The 20,005-nt window shown below is 33.9% G+C and overlaps 1 protein-coding gene across 6 annotated transcripts in view; it reads left to right on the top strand.

Moving 5' to 3' along the window:
- SCFD1 (sec1 family domain containing 1) overlaps positions 1–20,005 on the top strand; it is a 145,756-nt gene that overhangs the window by 124,373 nt on the left and 1,378 nt on the right. For all 6 annotated transcript variants that reach the window (XM_077127032.1, XM_077127031.1, XM_077127035.1 and 3 more), the window contains 3 exons: positions 2,024–2,057; positions 2,841–2,906; positions 5,061–5,129. In XM_077127032.1, coding sequence (XP_076983147.1) covers positions 2,024–2,057; positions 2,841–2,906; positions 5,061–5,129 — 169 coding nt within the window. The remainder of the gene's footprint in view (positions 1–2,023; positions 2,058–2,840; positions 2,907–5,060; positions 5,130–20,005) is intronic.

Raw genomic sequence — 20,005 nt, 5'->3', positions numbered from 1 at the left:
TTCTGTATTTTATAAATATGGTATGATAAGGTATTCATTGCTTGCTTTATTATGGGTATTATTTCTCAAGATCTAATTGATAATGGTGTGAAAAATAGCCTATGGGATAAAGAAAAAGAATAGGCAGGGTGCACGGGTGGTTCAGTGGTAGAATGCTCACCTTCCATGTGGGAGATGTGGGTTCAATTTCTAGACCATGCACACCTACCGCCCCCCCCCCCCCCCAAAAAAGAGTAGGCAGAATTAGAAGGAAAACAACATTGACATGCTTGTCTCTTGACTGGAACTTGGATGAACCTAGTTTCCTGCCTATACTTTGGGATCTTTAGAATTTTGTTTTTGCTCTTTCCTAAGCTTTCTTGACTTTGTAGGTAGTCAGAACAGACAATATAGTCACTAGAAAGTTGATTATTAGATTGTTAACTTAAAAGATTATTTTCTTTTCTGAATTTGACAGAAATACTATCAAAGTTGCAAAAGAAGCTGCTTATATCAGCTGAAGTTGACAAGAGAGGAATTTGGAAAAAAAAATACAGAAGGAAAAAACAGGGAGTGTAGATGGAGGGAATAGGGGGAGTCCCTTAAAAGTTAAAGGACTTCTTTTAGGGGTAATAAGAATGTTCTGAAATTAGACATTTCTGATGTGATGGTTTACAGCTTTGTAAATATACCAGAAAAACTACTGATTTAAACCCAGTAAATTTTATGGTAAGTGAATTATATCTCAATAAAGGAGTTATTCTTAAAAGAATAAAAATTATAGATACCAGTGAAGTGTTCAGTTAATTTAATCTCTTATGCTTTCCTCTTCTTTGCCTCTGCTCTTTTCTTTTGATATGTAATATTATAATTCTTGTATTTTTTATGTTGGTATTTTCTAGCTTACATTTTTTTCTTCCTTGCATTTGCCTATGGTTAATGTTCTTACTATATGGTTATGTTTCTTAATAACTTGCTGAGAGACTCTTAATCCTAAATGTAGTTTATACATAATAATGAAGATTATTAGCATTGATAGAGAGATGAAGTTGGTTTCATTTTTAACAGACTCAGCCCTTTCCTGGGTTATTCCATCACAATTAAATCTTGGTTATTAATAACTAGTAAAACAGTGCTGTTTAAAGCTTACCTCTCCTTGTCCCAGGTCTACTCTTAGAGAAACTTAAAGCACTCTGCAGGGTTTAAACACTGAGAAGGCGTGTTAATCAGATGGGCTTCTAACCCATTTTATGAAATATTCAGATAGGCCACAGAAATTAGGAAAAGGTGTTAGAACTGTGTGATCAGCTTCTGGATAATTAAGGAAGGTTATAATAACTCTCCTCTTGGTTGAGAGTCCCAAAAATTACTTGAGGAATATCCGACTTGTCCTTTTAAGTCACACCATACAACCTATAATAGCACTCAAATATAAATTTGACTCATAAAAATTTGAAAAATGCCTTAATATATATAATTAATATATTTGTAATATATAATATTAATACATAGATATACAACTATATATTAAATAGATATCTAAGTACAGCAAAATACAGATCCCTCCTCCCATTCCCACTTTCCTTTCTTAGTTGTTATCCTTCCCATACATATGTGTATATATATATATATATATATATATATATTTTTTTTTTACAAATGTAGTACTCAAAAATTATATATAATACTATTTTGAGTAGCGTTTTCATAATTTACCATATAAAATGTAAGCTTTATCATCTCACCTTTTACCCAGAATTCCACTGCTCAGTCTTTCCTTTTCCCTATTTTCTAGAATTCTATTTTAAAAGTCAGTAAGTTATACTCCATTTCTTTTTGGACCCTGAGACATCTGTCTCTTCTAGCTTCTACCTCTGCATTCCACCCTAAAGTGAAGGAAGGAGAATTGTAAACACCTATCTGTGTGTGTGTGTGTGTGTGTGTGTGTGTGTGTGTGTGTGTGTGTGTGTACGTGTTTTCCATTCCTGTTTTCTACAAGAAAAGCCATGGTTAAAAATTTTAGTGTACTTTTTCTTTCTTACAGCTCAATTCCCAGGAACAAAAATCCATTTCAAGAGGTATGCTCCATATACAAGTTCTCTGACCCTAGGTAGGAAAGATGGAAAGGTGACCAGGCAATCTTGAGGACTATTTTTGTCCTAAATATGGTTTTATTATGATTAGTGCATGTTAATCTTGATAAATCCATTCTGTGCACTAAACATACTTTGTTCTTCATAATTATATTTTCCTGATGCATAAAACTGCTAAGCTTAAAAATAACTGACATGAAATTGCATAATTCACAGAAAAAGAAGTCTTTAAGATTGTTGTGGGAGTGAAACTTTTTTTTAAATTGGATTCCAGACATTTTCAAGATATGACTGTTTTCCTTCAAAATACAAAGATGTTTCTCAGTAAAATAAGTACAATAAATTGCATATGTTGGAGATAATATAAATGCTTGGTTTTATATTTTCCTTATGTACAAAATGATCTCAAATTCCGATATGCCCTTTGGGGAAAGTCCTTTGGATTTTTTACTTGCTATTATTTAAATGAAGAATGTAGTAATTTTCCTCTGAATTGTTTCTGAAAAATCTCTACTTCTTTTCACTATTGAATAGTCATTAGAATTTTTTTTAAATTCACAGCTTTTTTGAAACAAATTTCTTAATAACGTAGCATCAGGTACTTAGGATGTGACCTTTTTGCTAGATAGTAGTTCCTGATCTCAATTGTAGAATAGACTCCAGACTATAAACCTTGTTGGCTAAAAGTTAAAACACTGTTTTAATAAAACTATTTCATCAACTTACATGTTTATGGTTGTTGTTTTTTTTTCCTGTTTGTATTTTTAGGCAATTGTTTTTGTGGTAGGTGGAGGCAATTATATTGAATATCAAAACCTCATTGACTACATTAAGGTACCTTTTTGGTCTTTTTTATTCTTCTGTCATTTGTTGATTTCGTAGTTCTATCTTTATAATACTAGCATTCTCTGGTGACTAGCCCAATCTTTATCCAACCTCTTCTCTAAAAGGTAGTTTAAAGAATCCTACATATAGGGGGAAATGCCCATATGTTCATTATTTTTCCTATTCCTCTTACATTCATTTCTGGCCTAAAATTATCTAGACAATAATGAATCTTACTTATGTAGTATAGTTCTTGCAGTTATCTATCTAAATTGACTTCAAACATTTTAGAGATCTTAATGAACTCCTCTTCCAAAAAAAGTGAAATGATTACTGAACTCATTTATCTGAATAAAGCACATTTTACTCCCATCCTGTTGACTTAAATCAGGAACATACTTCTGACAAACTGGCTATTTTTTTTTTCAGCAAACAGGAGCTAGAAAATTAGAAGTGGAATGTTATTCAAGGCAGAAAGCAACAACTAAGTGATAGACAACTAAGCAAACTGATAGTGAAGGAAGGGGAATAACTTGAACAGAAGTGCTATTTAAAATGTAGGGACAATATCAGTAGCTATTGTTAGAATGACATTTTATAATCTTCATTGTTTTTACTTAAAAATTAAATAATAGGGTGGGACACAGTGGCTCGGCAGGCAGAGTTCTTGCCTGCCATGCCAGAGACCCGGGTTCAATTCCTAGTGCCTGCCCATGCCCCCCCCCCCCAAAAAAAAGATTAAATAATGATCATTCCAAACTTAATAAATTATAACTACTATTTTGATGATGTACCTAAAAAAATGTAGAGGTAAGTCCCAATATATGAATTGCCATGAATATCACAAATTAACGATCATCACAATAGCTTGTTTTTGCTTAAAATACTCTATTTGAGAGGTAAATGAATGGCAACAATTAATTACACAGGCTCAGATAACTTAAGGACTCATGAGACTCCAGAAGTTGTACCCTAAGAGTTTAGTAAAAGTAGAGGTTATGGTCCAGCAGAAGAAAGAATGGACAGGAAAACATTAAATGGGCCCAAGACACAGCTCCTAGAATCCTGTCTGTCACAAAGGACATGATTCATCTTCAGATTATGAACCACCAAGATATATGCAAGATACCTTGGTATTTAGGGGTGCCTCTGTCTTCTCCAAGGAGAGGTCTTTTATATCCTTGTGTTTACATAGCAAAACCCAGGTTCAATAACAAAAATCAAGAGAATATAACCAAGACTAGATGCAAATTATCAATCTGAACATTTTCTATGAATAATGCTGACAAGCTAGTACAAATTGCCCTCTGGTCTATCTTGGACCCCAGCACAACACTGTATTAATTACACAACTGAATCATCTTATTTTTAAATGAAAGAGGCATAGCTGTTGTTTCATTTGTACTCACAGATGGCCTGCTAGGGCATCTATTCAGCTAGTGATTTTATTCAGCTTAACATCACAGATCCTTTATTAAGTATCACATCATTCACTTTGTTATGGAATAAACTTTTCACATTACAAAAGATCTTATGAATTTTCCTTCAAATTCACAATACTTAGAATTTCAGCATTAAGGACTTACAGAATTCTCCAGTGGAGAATTTCTGACTATTGTGATAGGGCACTAACATTTTGGAAAAATCAGGAATAAATTAATAAAGAGTTCCAAAATGAAATGGGATATATTAACATGTAAATCCTGTGTTACACAAGTCAGGCTGAAATAGTAATCCATGCTTCTGGTACCATATCCTACTTTCAGCATAACTTACGTCTAAGAATGTTTTCTTTGAGTTATACAGATCCTAGATTAGAATAATATTGACCTAAGATTTTATAGACAGTTGTTGCTTCTGTAAAATGTGGCAGTCATAAGATTCCTTATATTTTTAGTGTAATAGGAAATGGTACCAACAGTGTGCCATAATACATTTTTTTTAAATATACTGTACTCATTTCACCACTTTATTCTTCTTTATTTCCTGCAATTTTTAGGATAAGTGCATGTACACTAAAATCCAACTCCCACCTCCCCCCAAAAGTAAACCCTTTAAGAATAACCAAAAAGTCCTGTCAAATTTAGTCTCCCTTTTGGAAATACTGAAAATATTACTCATTACTTTCTTGTGCCTGAGTGCTGTCTCTGATTTTTTTTACAGGGGAAACAAGGCAAACACATTTTATATGGATGCAGTGAGCTTTTTAATGCTACACAGTTCATAAAACAGGTAAAGTATACTGTTTTACTTTGTTTCTGTTAATGTATACCAAGTTACTATAGATATTGTTAAAGAGAATTGCTGTATCTGAACTAGCTGAATCAAAAAGGCAGACCACTATAAGAACATAAGGTTTTGCCATGGACAACTATTAAGAAAACTCTGATAAGTAACATTATTTCCATTATCTCAAATCTTTATGAAAATGTAAAATGGGAATATTTTACTGCATTACACAAACAAAATTCAATTTGGCATTTCCTTATGTATAACTTCCTCATTTTTGACTTTGCCAGTCACTTCACAAATTGGGCCTGAGAAATTAAGTAACTTTCTGGGTGTGGTAGGTGCTCATTTGATACAGTGGAATTACATTCACCTTGAAAGTTAGACAGCACAGCCAAGTTATACCAAGTCTCTCTCTAAATATAGTCTTTTAGTGTTGTTCCAGGTTCTCAGTAATTATATTGACCTCAGCTTTCTTAAGTTTTGATTAACTGGGATGCTCAGTAGCCTGACCAGTAGTGTCCACTTGCCTTTGCTTTGACTATCATAAAAAACCATAACTGCATCCTATACTCATTTTTAGCCTCTGTTCCTAGCATTGGCTTTCCAGCACCACTTTCTTAACCCCACAATATGGCATTTTTGTGTTTACGTGTAATATAATGGTCCAGTTATATTTGTGCTTAATTTTTAGCTGCTTCAGATCCTTTTCTGAAGCAGTGCTACATTCATTTCCTAATATTATAAATTATCCTCTTTTACTAAAATGATCTGTATTTGCTTTCCCCCCCAATATTTTATTATGAGAATTCATAACAAAAAGGAAACTTGAAGAGAAATTCCAACGAGCACCTGTACATTCCCCATTAACACTTTACTATATTACTTTTTAAGTTACCTATCTATCCATTCCTCAATCTATCATCAATTTAACTTTTTACTTATTAATTTCAAAGTACTTTCCCTCCCTAAATACTTCAGCATCAATACCGTTACTTAAAGTTCATTATTTGTTTTTCCCCCTCGAGAGGTAAAATTTGCAGTAATGAAATAGATAAATCTTAAGTGTGCATTTCTGAATTTTGTCATATGTGTATAGCCTTGAATAACTCCAACCTCTCTCAAAATAAAAAAAAAATTACAATCTGTTTTAGTTTTCTCGTTGCTAAAGCAAATAAATACCATGTACTGGGTTGGCTTTAACAGTGGGGATTTATTGACTCACAGTTTTGAGAATAGAAGAAGTCCAAATCAAGGCAGTGCTTTCTTCCCAAAGACTGGTATTCTGGGGCTGGTTGCTAGTGATTGTCGGTCCTGGGTTCTTCTGTCACATGGCATTGCATGTGGCTGCCTTTCCTGGCCTCTCCCTTTTCTTTTGGATTCTATTGACTTTCAGCTTCTGACTATACCCTCTAGCTTTTGTGTCTGGCTTTCATTCTGTTTATAAAGGTCTCTAGTAATCTGGATTAAAATCCAGTCTAATTCATCTAAGCCTCACCTTAACTGAAGTCCACATCCACATGAATGGAATAAGTTTAAGAGCAAAGTTTTCTGAGTACATACAGCCTCAAAAGCTCCCACTGTCACTCCAGAAAAGTTCCCTATGGCCTTTTCCGTCAATCCTTGCACAAACACTGTCTTGCTATTTTTTATCATAAATTAGTTTTACCTGTTCTGGAACTTCATATAAATGGTGTATATTCTTATGCAAGGCTTCTTTCACTCAGCATATTTTTGAGACTTATCCATGTTGCAGTTTCTAATACTGAATAGTCTTTCAACCATTATACAATGCTAGTTGATAATACAGTTTATCATTTCTACTATGTACACTTGGGCTATTTGTAGTGTTTGGCTGTTATGAGTAAAGCTGCTATGAATATTCTTGTACAAGTTTTTTGGGGGTATATATGTTTATTTCTCTTGGATAAATCCCTCGGAATGAAATTGTTATATCATAGAATAGGCATGTTCTGTTTATGAGAAACTATGAGACATTTTTCCAAAAGAATCTTATTTTTTATGTTCCCCCTACAATATAGGAAATTTCTGGTTGCTTCATCCTTGCAAAATCTGTTGTCAGTCTTTATAATTTCAGTCATTCTGGTAGATAAGTAGTATCATCATGGTTTTAATTTGCATTTATTCAGTGATTAATGATGTTAAGCCCTTATTCATGTCCTTATTGGATTGGTTTGCTTTTTTTATTGAGCCATAAGATGTTGTTTATGCATCCTCGATACTAGTCCTTTATCAGATACAGTCAGTTCTTGTTATTCATGGTAATTATGTTCTATAAAGTCACTGTAAATGATTAGCAAATACTGAACCATTGCCCATAGGAGAGATACAGGGTTAGGTTCTTGTGAGATTCTGGTCACATTTCATCCAACCAGTCAGTATATAAACTTGTTTTATGTATGTTTCTGTATAAAGACACGTTTTATCTTTTGTTTCCTCCTTAATTTTTGCATACAGTGATTCCTTGGGAAGTTCTCAGTTTCACCATTGTTTTAGAGACTGCCCCCATTTAGCCCCACCTAGAAGTAGTATCATTGCCTTCAGAACATTTTAAAGCAACAGTTAAAAACCTGTGAATATACATTTAAGTAACTTCAATGGTGTTGCATGGGGCAGGCAGATAATTGGAACACATTAATAAGGTATTGGTTCATTAACATGAACGTTCAGCCAACAGCACTGTAACTCAAGCCTGAATGAAGCTTATCTAACACATGTATTTTCTCTGTAAGGCACTTCACAGCCTCCTTACATTTGGGAGTACTAAACAGCACTTCAACATTTTGTTTGGGGCCCATTTTCAAACAGTGAAATAACAAAAATGCAAAAAAGTGGCACTAAATATACCATGAAAGGACCATTTGTTTACAGCATGAGAGTTGAAAAATGGAGAACATTGCCTCAACTGGAAACATGCACAGTCAACGACTCTTAATTTCTCAACATTCTAAGCATGTCCATGAATGACCACAAAAGCCATGGAAATATTGATTTTGGTGTTTTAGATTTGCAAGTAGGCAACTTTACAAATACAGAATCTGAGAATAATGAAAATCAATTATATGTTTTACAACTATTTTCTCTAAGTCTCTGGCTTTCCTATTCATTTCCTTAATATTTCTGATTTCTAATATATCAGGTTTTTCCTTTTTTAGTAAGTACCTTCTATGTCTTAGGAAATATTCACTTACCCCAAAATAATGAAGATATTTTCCATGCTTTCTTGTAAGACCTTTATATTTCTTTTTAAAACTTTGTTTTAACTTTTATCTTTAGGTCTGGGATCCATCCCAAATTAATTTTTGAATATGGTTTGAAATAGGGCTCAAAGTTCATTTATTTTCCGTATGAATATCCAATTATTCCAGCATCATTAGTTGAAAATACTTTCTTTTCCCTAGTAGATTGCTTTGGAGCCTTTGATGAAAACCGAACAAAAATATAATTGTGGAACTGTTTTGGAACTTCCATTGTTTTACTTGTCAGTCCTTTTTGTTAATACGATACTCTGTTGATTAGTGCAATTTTACACTCTCAAAGTTCTTCTTCACCTTGTCAACCTTTTCAAGATTCTTTTCGATATTCTAGCACTGTCTGATACAACTCTGCTTAATGATAGAAATGTTCTGTATGTAAATTGTCCAGTACATAGCCACATGTGGTTATAAAGCAGTTGAAGTATGACTAATATATGAGGCACTGAATTTTTAAAAAATTTTTATTAATAAAACCAATCAACATACAACATGAACATTTTTTATCACATAGGTATATATTCATCATCATGATCATTTCTTAGAACATTTGCATCAATTCAGAAAAAGAAATAAAAAGAAAACAAAATTCATACATACCACACCCCTTCCCCCTCCCTTTCATTGATCACTAGCATATCAATCTACTAAATTTATTTTTAACATTTGTTCCCATTATTTATTTATTTTTAATCCGTATGTTTTATTCATCTGTCCATAAAGTAGAAAAAAGAAGCATCAGACACAAGGTTTTCACAATCACACAGTCACATTGCGAAAGCTGTTATCATTATACAATCATCTTCAAGAAACATGGCTACTGGAACATAGCTCTACATTTTCAGGCAGTTCCCTCCAGCCTCTCTGTTGCACCTTAACTAAAAGATGGGAATGCATAAGAATAACCTCCAGGATAACCTCTCGACTCTGTTTGGAATCTCTCAGCCGTGAGGCAGTGAATTTTTCACTTTATGTCATCTTAATTAATGTAAATACAAATGGCTATATGTGGTTAGGGGCTATTTTGCTTTTAAGTCCTTTATATTTCCATATAAATTTTTAAATCATCTTGTTGATTTTTACCCAGAAAAATATCTGGTGGAATTTTGGTTAGGATTGCATTGAATCTATAGCTCACTTGGGGGAAAAAATTGAAATTTTAGCATCCACAAATATGTTATATCTCTTTAGGTCTGTATCTGTTTAGGTCTTATTTAATTTCTTTCAACAGTGTTTCATAGTTTTGGGAAGACAGTTCTCCATAGGGCTCACATTTTTGCATATCTCACAAGTAGAGGGTCAGAAACTGAATGAATGCCCATGTTCTATACTGGATTTTTGAAGATGATTGTATAACATGCAGCCTTGGGGAAAAAGTGTCTGTCTCCAGACAGAAAGCAAAGATCAGACAGTCTTACTGCCCACAATAAAAAATGTAGGTTCCATAAGCTTGAGATTCCTTTCCTATAATTCATCCCTCTTCATGCTTCCCTGTGGAAATTGGGGCCCAGCGAACTAGTACTGTTGCTCTTGTTATGAGTTATAAAGTACTTTGTTTCAGACCCAGAAGTCTCTTGTCTTCTGCCATCATCCACAAAACTGCAGCTGGCTAACTTATCTTACAAATAGGGTAAAATTTCAGACCTTTCAGAATTCTTGATAATTGTTTTCAGTGTAAAGGTCTTGTAATTCTTTTAATGTTTAATTCCTAAGTAGTTGAAGATTTTTGACAATTGTAAAAAAATTTTTTTTAATTTCATTTCCAATTACTATTAAATATAAAAGCGCAAAAGCACAATCAGTTTTTGTACATTAAATTTATATTTTTCTAACTTGCTAAATTAAATTCATTTAGCTCTAGGGGTCCTATTGTAGATTCCTTATTATTTCTTACATGAATATTCATCTCATCCAAAAATATAATTTTATATCTTCTTCAAATCTATGCTTTTTATTTATTTTTTTCTCCTTGCAATAAGATTAGTACTCTTGCCTAACTCTTATTAAGAATATATTCCATATATCACCATTAAGTATAACGTTAGCTCTAAGCTTTTTGGAGATGCCATTTATCAGGTTGTGGACGTTCTTAACATAGTTTGTTGAGAGATTTTATCATAGAATAGATACTGAATTTTGTCAAACACTTTTTCTGCATCTATTAAATTGGTTGTGTTTTTTTCTTTCTTCTACTCATTCAATTAATTACATTAAATGGTTTTTAATGTTAAAGCAACCCTGCATTCCTGGTATAATCCCCACTTGGTCGTGCTACTGTTAAGGATTTTTGCAACTCTATTCATGAGGATTATTGGTTTGTAGTTTTATTTTATTGTAAAGTCTTTTTAACAATTTAGTAAGAGGTTTATGTTCAACTCTTAACACTATTAGGAAAGCGTTTCCTATCTCCCCCTATAGTTTGCTAATGCTGCTGGAATGCAAAATACCAGAAATGGAAGAGCTTTTAAAGGGAACTTAATAAGTTAAAAGTTTACAGTTCTAAGGCTGAGAAAATGTCAGTCTAAAATGAGAAAATGTCCAAACTAAGGCATCCAGGGAAAGATACTGTGCTGGTTTGAAATGATGTATGTACCCTAGAAAAGCCATGTTTTAATCAAGAGTGGTTATTAAGCTGGATTAGGTGGAGGCATGTCTCCACCCATTTGGGTCGGTCTTGATTAGTTTACTGGAATCCTATAAAAGAGGTAATATTTTGGAGAAAGCAGAGCAGAATGACATAGCCACGATAAGCAGAGTCCACCAGCCAGCACCCTCTGGAGATGAAGAAGGAAAATGCCTCCTGGGGAGCTTCATGAAACAGGAAGCCAGGAGATGAAACTAGCAGATGATGCCATGTTCGTCACATGTCCTTCCAGATGAGAGAGAAACCTTGAACTTCATTGGCCTTCTTAAACCAAGGTATCTTTCCCTGGATGCCTTTGATTGGACATTTCTATAGACTTGTTGCAATTGGGACATTTTCTTGGCCTTAGAACTGCAAACTAGCAACATATTAAATTCCCCTTTTTGAAAGCCATTCCGTTTCTGGTATATTGCATTCCAGCAGCTAGCAAACTAGAACAGATACCTTGGTTTAAGAAAGGGTGATCTGGGAAAGTACGTGGCTGGCGTCTGCTGATCCTTGTTCCTAGTTTCATTGCTTCCAGCTTCTGATGCCAGTGGTTTCATCTCTAAGCGTCTATGGGCAATCACTTAGCCGCATCAGGACAAAAGTCTGGGTTTCATTTCTTAGTTTAGCATCTTCTGGGGCTGGAGATTTCTTCATTTCAAATTCTGGCTATTTCTTTGAGTCCTTGCTTAGCACCCCAGCTGTTTCTGTCTCAATCTCCAAATGTCTATGTCAGCTCTGCTCTACTATCTCCAAAATGTTTCCTCTTTTAAAGACCTCCAGTAAATTTATCAAGACACATCTGGAATCACATCTCCATCTAATCAAACAGGTTACATAAGGTAACAACTCTGTATGATGCCCTTGCCTGGCAGAAGCTCTCATAGAATTTATATAATTTAAACCACTTCTTTTGAAGCATGAGGGGAAGGGCTGGAAGGCAGTTTGTAATAATATCAAACTGTGTGTCAGTCACCACAAATTTAGACCAGAGAGGGTTTTGTTTATAATTTTTTTTTCTTTTTTTTCTGGTAATTGCTGAAATTTATCTTAAGTGATGATGTTTTGGGGGGTGGAGTGGGAAGGATAATTCTTTAAATCATATAGAATAATTGATAATAAATTATGCTCTCATTCTTTTAGAACATTTTACTAGGCTTACCTTTCAAATTATGCTTTGTAACTATATAAAGCAGCCTGTTTTGCTTGTCCTATTAGAACTTTTTCATTTTTAAATTAACATAAGTTACAAGTTTCTTTATTAGTAAAAGAAACAAACTAGATAATGATTAGATTATGTTCTGTTCGCTGAAATTTAATGTGTACTTAAGAGATCAATGTTTAAAATGTTGGTCTAGGCTTTTTTCCTTAAAACATAATACCCATGTTTTACTGTATCTCACTTAACCTTAAAATTACAATGCAACATTTTAGGACAATTATGACTATCTCTACTGTGTATAGGGTAAAATAAAATACATATGGGAGATGTTGGTATTTTATGTGTGTAAAAACAACATAAGCAACTCCATGTTTGTACTGTACTTTCATTATTGATGTATTGATTTAAAGCAAATTGTTGTATAATGTAACAGAGAAAAACTGAACAAACTGATATCAGGCCTAAGGACCAAAGATAAGAAAAATGAATCTTTTGCCCAATACAGTGAAAGCAATTATAAAAACAGACTTCAGGTACACTTACCAAGTATCTGAAGAGATGAATTCATGCTATGATTTAGAAAATGGTCCATTCCCTTGTTGGCAGTTGGCATCTGATTATTTCTACTTAAATTAGTTAGGCTCTCTTTGGTGTTCTCTTTGGACCCAATCATCTTTTTAAAACCCCAGCAAAGTCAGTCATTGTAGTCTTTTTCATCTATTCATGATGCTCATGCTTCTTTCCCTCCTCTTTATCACAATGATCCATACAGTTGCATCCTCATCTGGCAGAGGTGAACCTCTGGCTCTCACTCTTTCTTGTCAGTGGTCCAGAATCTTGGGCCCTTTTAATTGCAGAGAGTGTGCAGCAGTATCTTTTGGATCCTTGTTCTCACGTAAGCATTACTCTAATTTCTCTTTGGAGGAGACTCTTTTAAGAAAGTGAGTAGCCAGGAGAATCCTGTCCAGATTGATATTGTTGATGATATAAAAGAGTAGTCAAACCATTCAAGAGATTTCATAACAAGTTCTGATAATTTGGAAGGATTGTCTATTGCTAGCAGGCTGTCATATAGCCAAACAAATCAGGCCTTTCTGACTGAGTGGTTCACAGACTAGACCTTTCTTGTCCTTCTAGATCTTTGTTCACTAGTAAGTGATGACTCCATGCATCAGGTCCTTCAGTACTTTGGTCGAAGTCTCCTGGCAAGGATATCCATCTGAAATAGCGGCATCATGTTTCCAATGAGACAATTTAATAACCCTATCCTTCTTTAGTTTCTTATCTGCCATTTGTGTGTTGTAGATGGGTTTCACCTACATGAATGAGGCTAATATGGTTTTCAGAAATTGGTCAGTATAGCCAGATACAGCTTCTGCTCTGTTTACTAATTCAGGACCTTATCAATTTGTATCAGAGCTTGGATGCTGGTGTTAATGGTGGTGCCACCCATGATGAATAGTTTTTACTGGGCATGTCCTGTAAGGGAGGAGAAATATTTGGATATTGGGTTCAAAAAGAAAAACTGGTTCAAAGATAACTAGTTTGCAGTAGGCAAGTTCTGAAACTCCACATCAAACTGTACCACTGTCATTTTAAATATCATCTAGATCCAGCTGGAATTCACATCTGGGCTACCTCAGGGTCCCCACCTATTCCTTGGGCTTAGTTGAGTTTGATGGACATATCCTCAGCTGACCTATCAACAATAGCATGTTGGCATTGAACTTAATCTCTGCTTGTTTTGAGGTTTCTCCTCCAGTTGTTTTATTGGTGCAGCAGTGGGTCTTTTAACTGTCTACTTAATCCCTTCCTTCTCAGAAAGATATTATATTCACTTGTGTTTCTGATCACTTTAGATGCTTCCTTCTCATTGTCTGTTATGGAATGACTGGTTAGCCTCCTTCTTACTGGTGTATTGTGGAAGGAATTAAAAAAACTAGTATGGTGAATAAAATGTTAAAGCAAAACATGGGACCTAAAACCACTGTGGTGTACAAAAACGGCAAACTCAATAAATTTGGACCATTATGGTAAATAAAATGTTCAGACAAAACTTGGGATTAAAAAAACTGTGGTAAACAGAAAAGGGCAAACATTAAATTTAAAATAATATAGCACTGATATATTTGGTTTGTTGTATTTCATACAAATACAATGTTTAGAATGCTTCTTAAGAATTATAAGGGAAATACTCTAATGATGCAGAAGTTTTGTAACTGCTGTTCTGAAATTATGTTCTGTTTGGGGACTGGAAATATACATTTTTACATTGTTTATAGTCAGTCATTTTTTTATTTGTCAGTTTAGATCATGTAGGTCTTTTTTTATCTTTCTCAATGTCAAATTTTATAATCTTTTTAAATAAATTCATTTTTTTTAAAAAAAGGTCACACCCACTATTGGGCACGCCACATCTCTGTGGAGATAATCTAATCAAAATGTCCACCCTACAGTGTTGAATCAGGATTAAAAGAAGCAGCTACCCCCCATAAGATTAAATCAAGAATGAGACATGGCTTTCCTGGAGTACATAATTTTAAACCAACACACACACCCCCTTCTAATTTAAACCTTTAATTGAATCCAGCAATGAATTGATCTGAACGTTGAGTTTTCTCTTAATAGGAAGAGTTGTGATAATAAATTGAATTTATTTTCTAATTCTGCCTTTAATTTGTTTTGATAAATTGAATGTTTCAATTATTTTTTCACTTTCATCTAAGTCATCAAATTCTTTGACTTAAAGTTTTTTGTAATATTTCCTTATCTATTCAATGTAGGATCTGAAATGATTATCCCTTTTACATTCTTCGTATAAATAACTTGTGCTGCCTCTTTTTTCTTGGTTAAGTTAGCGTAGTGGATTCTCAATTTTGTTGATCTTTTTAATGAAACAAATGTTTTTGTTAATTTTCTCAATTGTTTTATTTTTCATTGATTTCTACACTGATTACTTTGAGTTTTTTTGCTCTTCTCTTCCTAACTTCTTCAGTTGTAACCTCAAGTCATTATCTTTGGAGTTTTTCTAAAAGTAGCAATTTAAAGCCATAAAATTAAAATTCCTGCCAAGCACTGCTTTAGCTGCATTTCACAAATTTTGATAGTTTACATTTTTATTACTATTCAATCTGAAATCTTTTCTAATTTACTTTGTGATTTTTACTTTGTGATTTATCCTTTGGTATATGTTTTACTTAGAAGTATGTTATTTTCAAGTATCTGAAGGTTTTCTAGCTATCTTATTCTTACTGATTTCTAATTTAATTTCCTTATGGTCAAAAGACATAGTCTGTATAATTTACATATTTTGCTTTATGTATTTGAAACTCTGTTATTAGGTGCATACACATTTATTACTGTTCCACCTTCCTGATGAATTGACCTTTATATCATTATGCATTATTAGTCTATATACAAGGTCTTTGTCTGTTTAATCTGATAGTAATATAATGATTCTAGCCTTCTTATGCTTTTTACATGTTATAATTTTTTCCATATGTTTACTGTCAACTTAGCTATGAATTTATATTTAAAGTAAATTTCGTGTAGGCATAATATAGATGAATTCTGCTTTTTAAACTGTTCTGGCAATCCTTGCCTTTTATGGAATCTTCAGTTTATTAACATCTAATATAATGATTGATATGACTGGATTAGATATACCATTAACTAATTGCTTACTGTTAGCCTCCTGTTTGGGTATTTTCCTTTCTTGCCTTCTTTTGAATTATTTGAACACTTTTAGAATTTCATTTAATTCATCCACAGATTTTTTTTTAGCAGTATCTCTATATTATTATATGAGTAGTTCTTCAGAGATCACTATATCCTTACCTATATTTCCAGCATTTATATACTATCATATATTTTACATCTGAATATATCATGAAACAGTTGACAGTATTATAATTTGTACTTTAAACAGTCATGTGTTTAAAAGAAAGAAACCTTTTGCATTTACAATTTCCAGTGCTTTTCATCCTTAACTTTTAGTAGATTCTAGTTGCTGTCTTTTATCCTTCCCTTATTAGCATTTGTTGTAGTGCAGGTATAGTAGCAATGAGTTCTCTTAATTTTCTTTTATATGAAAATCTCTTTATTTTGCCTTTATTCTTAAAGGATATTTTTTGCTGGGTATAGAATTCTGTATTGATAGCTCTTATCTTCTAACTTTAAATATGTTATTCCATTATCTTCTGGCCTCCATTGTTTCTGAGGAGAAGTCAGCATTCATTCAAATCAGTGTAGCCCTAAATAGGTCCTTTATCTCTCTCTGCCTGCTTTCAGAATTTTCTTATTATCTGTGGTTCTCATCAGTTTGATTATAATGTATTTCATTATAATCAAAGTGTACAGGCATACTTCATTTTATTGTGCTTCGCAGGTATTGCGTTTTTGAAAATTGAAGTTTTGTAATAACCCTACATTGAGCATATCTGTCAGTGTCATTTTTCCAACAGTATGTGCTCACTTCAGGTCTCTTTGTCACTACTTTGATAACTCTCATAATTCCGATTTTTTCATTATTATCTGTTGTGGTGATCTTAGATATTATGATTGTAATTGTTTTTCAGTGCCATGAACCATATCGTTATAAGACAGTGAAATTAATCAATAAATGATGTCTGAATTGTGACTGCACCACTGACCGGCCATTCCAACCTATCTCTTCCTCTCCTTGGGTCTTTCTTTTCCATGCAACACGACAGTTTTGAAATTCAGCCAGTTAGTAACCCTACTATGGTCTCTATTCAAGTGAAAGGAAGAGGCACAAGTCTCTCACTTTGAATCAAAAGCTAGAAATGATTAAGCTTAGTGAGGGAGGCATGTCAGAAGTCAAGAGAAACCAAAAGCTAGGCCTCTTGGCCAAACAGCCAAGTTGTAAAAGCAAAGAAAAAGTTCTTGAAGGAAATTAAAGGTCCTATTCCAATGAATACATGAATGATAAGAAAATGAGCTAGCTTTATTGCTGATGTGGAGAAAGTGTTATTTGGTTTGTATACTTCAAACCAGCCACAACATTCCCTTTAGTCAAAGCCTAATCCAAAGCAAGGTCCTATCTCTCAGATTCTGTGAAGGCTGAAAGAAGTGAAGAAGCTGCAAAGAAAGTTTGAGGTTAGCAGAGGTTGGTTCATGAGGTTTAAGGAAAACTGTCTATATAACATAAAAGAGTCAGGTGAAGCAGCAAGTGCTGATACAGAAACTAATGAAAATTATCCAGAAGATCTAGCTAAGATAATTGACTAAAGTGGCTGCATTAAATCACAGATTTTCATTGTGGATGAAGCAGCTCTCTATTGGAAGATGCCATCTAGGACTTTCATAGTTAAAGAGAGGAAGTCAATGCCTGACTTCAAAAATTCAAAGGAAAGGATGACTCTCTTGCTAGGGGCTAATGCAGCTGGTGACTTCAAGGTGAAGCCAGTGCTCATTTACCATTCAAAAACTCCTGGGACCCTTACAAATCATGCTAAATCTATACCTGTGTCTATAAATGGAACAGCAAAGCCTGTATGACAGCATATCTGTTTACACTTGGTTCCCTGAGTATTTGGAGCCCACTCAGACATACTGCTAAGAAAAAAAAAGATTATTTTCCAAGTATTACTGCTCATTGGCAATGTACGTATTCAGCCAAAACCTCTAATAGAGACGTACAAGATGAATGTTGTTTTCATGCCTGCTAAGACAATATCCATTCTGTAATCCAGGGATCAAGGAGAAATTTCAATTTTCAAGTCTTATTTTTTCAAGAAATACATTTCATAAGGCTATAGCTACCATAAATAATGATTCCTCTGATGGATCTGGGCAAAGTCAATTGAAAACTTGGAGAAGATTCACCACTCTAGATGCCATAAAGAACATTCATGATTCATGGCAGGGGGGTCAAAATATCAATATAAACAGGAATTTAGAAGAAGTTGATTCCAACCCTTGTGGAACACTTCAGTGGAGGAAGGAATAGCAGATGTGTGGAAAAAGCAAGAGACCTAGAATGAGAAGTGGAGCCTAAAGATGTGATTGAATTGATATAATCTCATGATAAAATTTTAAAAGATGAGGAGTTGCTTCATATGGGTGAGCAAAGAAAGTGATTTGTTGAGATGGAATCTACTCTTGGTGAAGATGCTGTGAACACTTGAAATGACAAGGATTTAGAATATTACTAAAGTTCATTGATAAAGCAGTAGCTGAAAACTGCCACCAGTTTTGAAAGAATTTCTACTATGGGTAAAATGCTATCAAACAGCATGGTAGACTACAGAGAAATCTTTTGTGAAAGGAAGAATCGGTTGATGTGGCAAACTTCAATGTAATATTTTTTAAATGGCTGCAGTCATTCCAACCTTCAAAACCACCATCTTGATCAGTGAGCAGCCATCAACATAGAGGCAAGACCCCCCAAAAAGATTACGACTTGCTGAAGGTTCAGATGATTGTTAGCACTTTTTAGCAATAAAGTATTAAGGTATGTATTTTTTTAGACAATGTTATTGCACACTTAATAGACTATGGTATACTGTAAAATAACTTTTATGTGCGCTGGAAAAACAAAAAAAATTGTGTGACTTTTTTATTGTTATACTTTATTGCGGTGCTCTGGAACTGAACCCTGAATATCTCCAAGGAATGCCTGTATCCTGCTCTGGAATCCGAGTTTCCTGAATTTATAAATGTATGCTTTCACCAAATTTGGGAGATTTTTAGCCATTTATTGTCCCAGGTGTACCTGAGAATTCTGTTCCTCTGAGTGGAATGTTGCTTTATCTTTACTTTCACTGAATCTTTCCTCTTATGTCCATTCTGTTCTTTAACCCTTTTGATGGGTATTTAACTTGAAATACCATATTTTCTAGTTCTAAAGCTTTCATTTGGTACTCTTTTACAGTTTATATTTCTCTGCTGAGATTTTTTTTATCTTTTGATTCACTGTAAGCATATTTTTCTCTTCGATCAAGGATAGTTTTTATAGCTGCTTTAAACTTGTTTCCTGATTACAACATATGTGCAACTCTGGGTCAATCTCCACTGATTGTCTTTCCACTAGAGAATGTGTCACATTTTCCTCTTTCTTCATATATTGAATAATTTTGGATTGTATCCTTGACATTTTGAATGTCATGTTTTGGAGACTGATTTTTATTATATTCCAATGAAGAGTGTTGATTCAGGGGATTAGCAGGCAATTAACATCGTTGGACTCCAACTTCAAACTTGCACTCTTTGACAGCAGCTCAAATCTCACTTTTTTATCTGTCTTCACAGTTGGTTCATGTTATCAACATGGATTTAGGAAAAGTCTACACAAAGAATTTAAGACTCCTCCTCTGGCTCTTTCCTTTGCAGGGTCCCCCATCAATTTCCATTGGCTTTGGTACCCCCAAACTCTCTGGTACTTTACATAAGAAAGACTACAAGTTTTCTCTCTGAGTTTTCCCTGTGTGATATGCCACCAACTACTGATTATGCCTTTAGGATAACAGTTAAGAAATCAGGGTACTGAAAGCAGGGACTCTAGCAAAGTTTGTGCACTGATATACACAGCAGTATTATTCACAATTGCCGAAAGATGAAACAACCCAAGTGTCCATCAGCCAATAAATGGATTAACTAAATGTGTATACATAAGATGGAATATTACTCATCCATGAAAAGGAATGAAATCCTAATACATCCAATAACATGGATGAACCTTAAAGATATCATGTTGAGTGAAATAAACAAGACATAAAAGGATGAATATTGTTTGGCTCACTGCTTTGAAACAACTAGAATAAGAAAATTCACAGAACCACAATCTAGAATG

The sequence above is a fragment of the Tamandua tetradactyla genome, chromosome 14 (assembly GCF_023851605.1).
Source record: "Tamandua tetradactyla isolate mTamTet1 chromosome 14, mTamTet1.pri, whole genome shotgun sequence".
NCBI classification, from domain to species: Eukaryota; Metazoa; Chordata; class Mammalia; order Pilosa; family Myrmecophagidae; genus Tamandua; species Tamandua tetradactyla.
The sequence above is the reverse complement of the archived record's forward strand: the minus strand, read 5'-3'. Positions and strand labels throughout refer to the sequence as shown.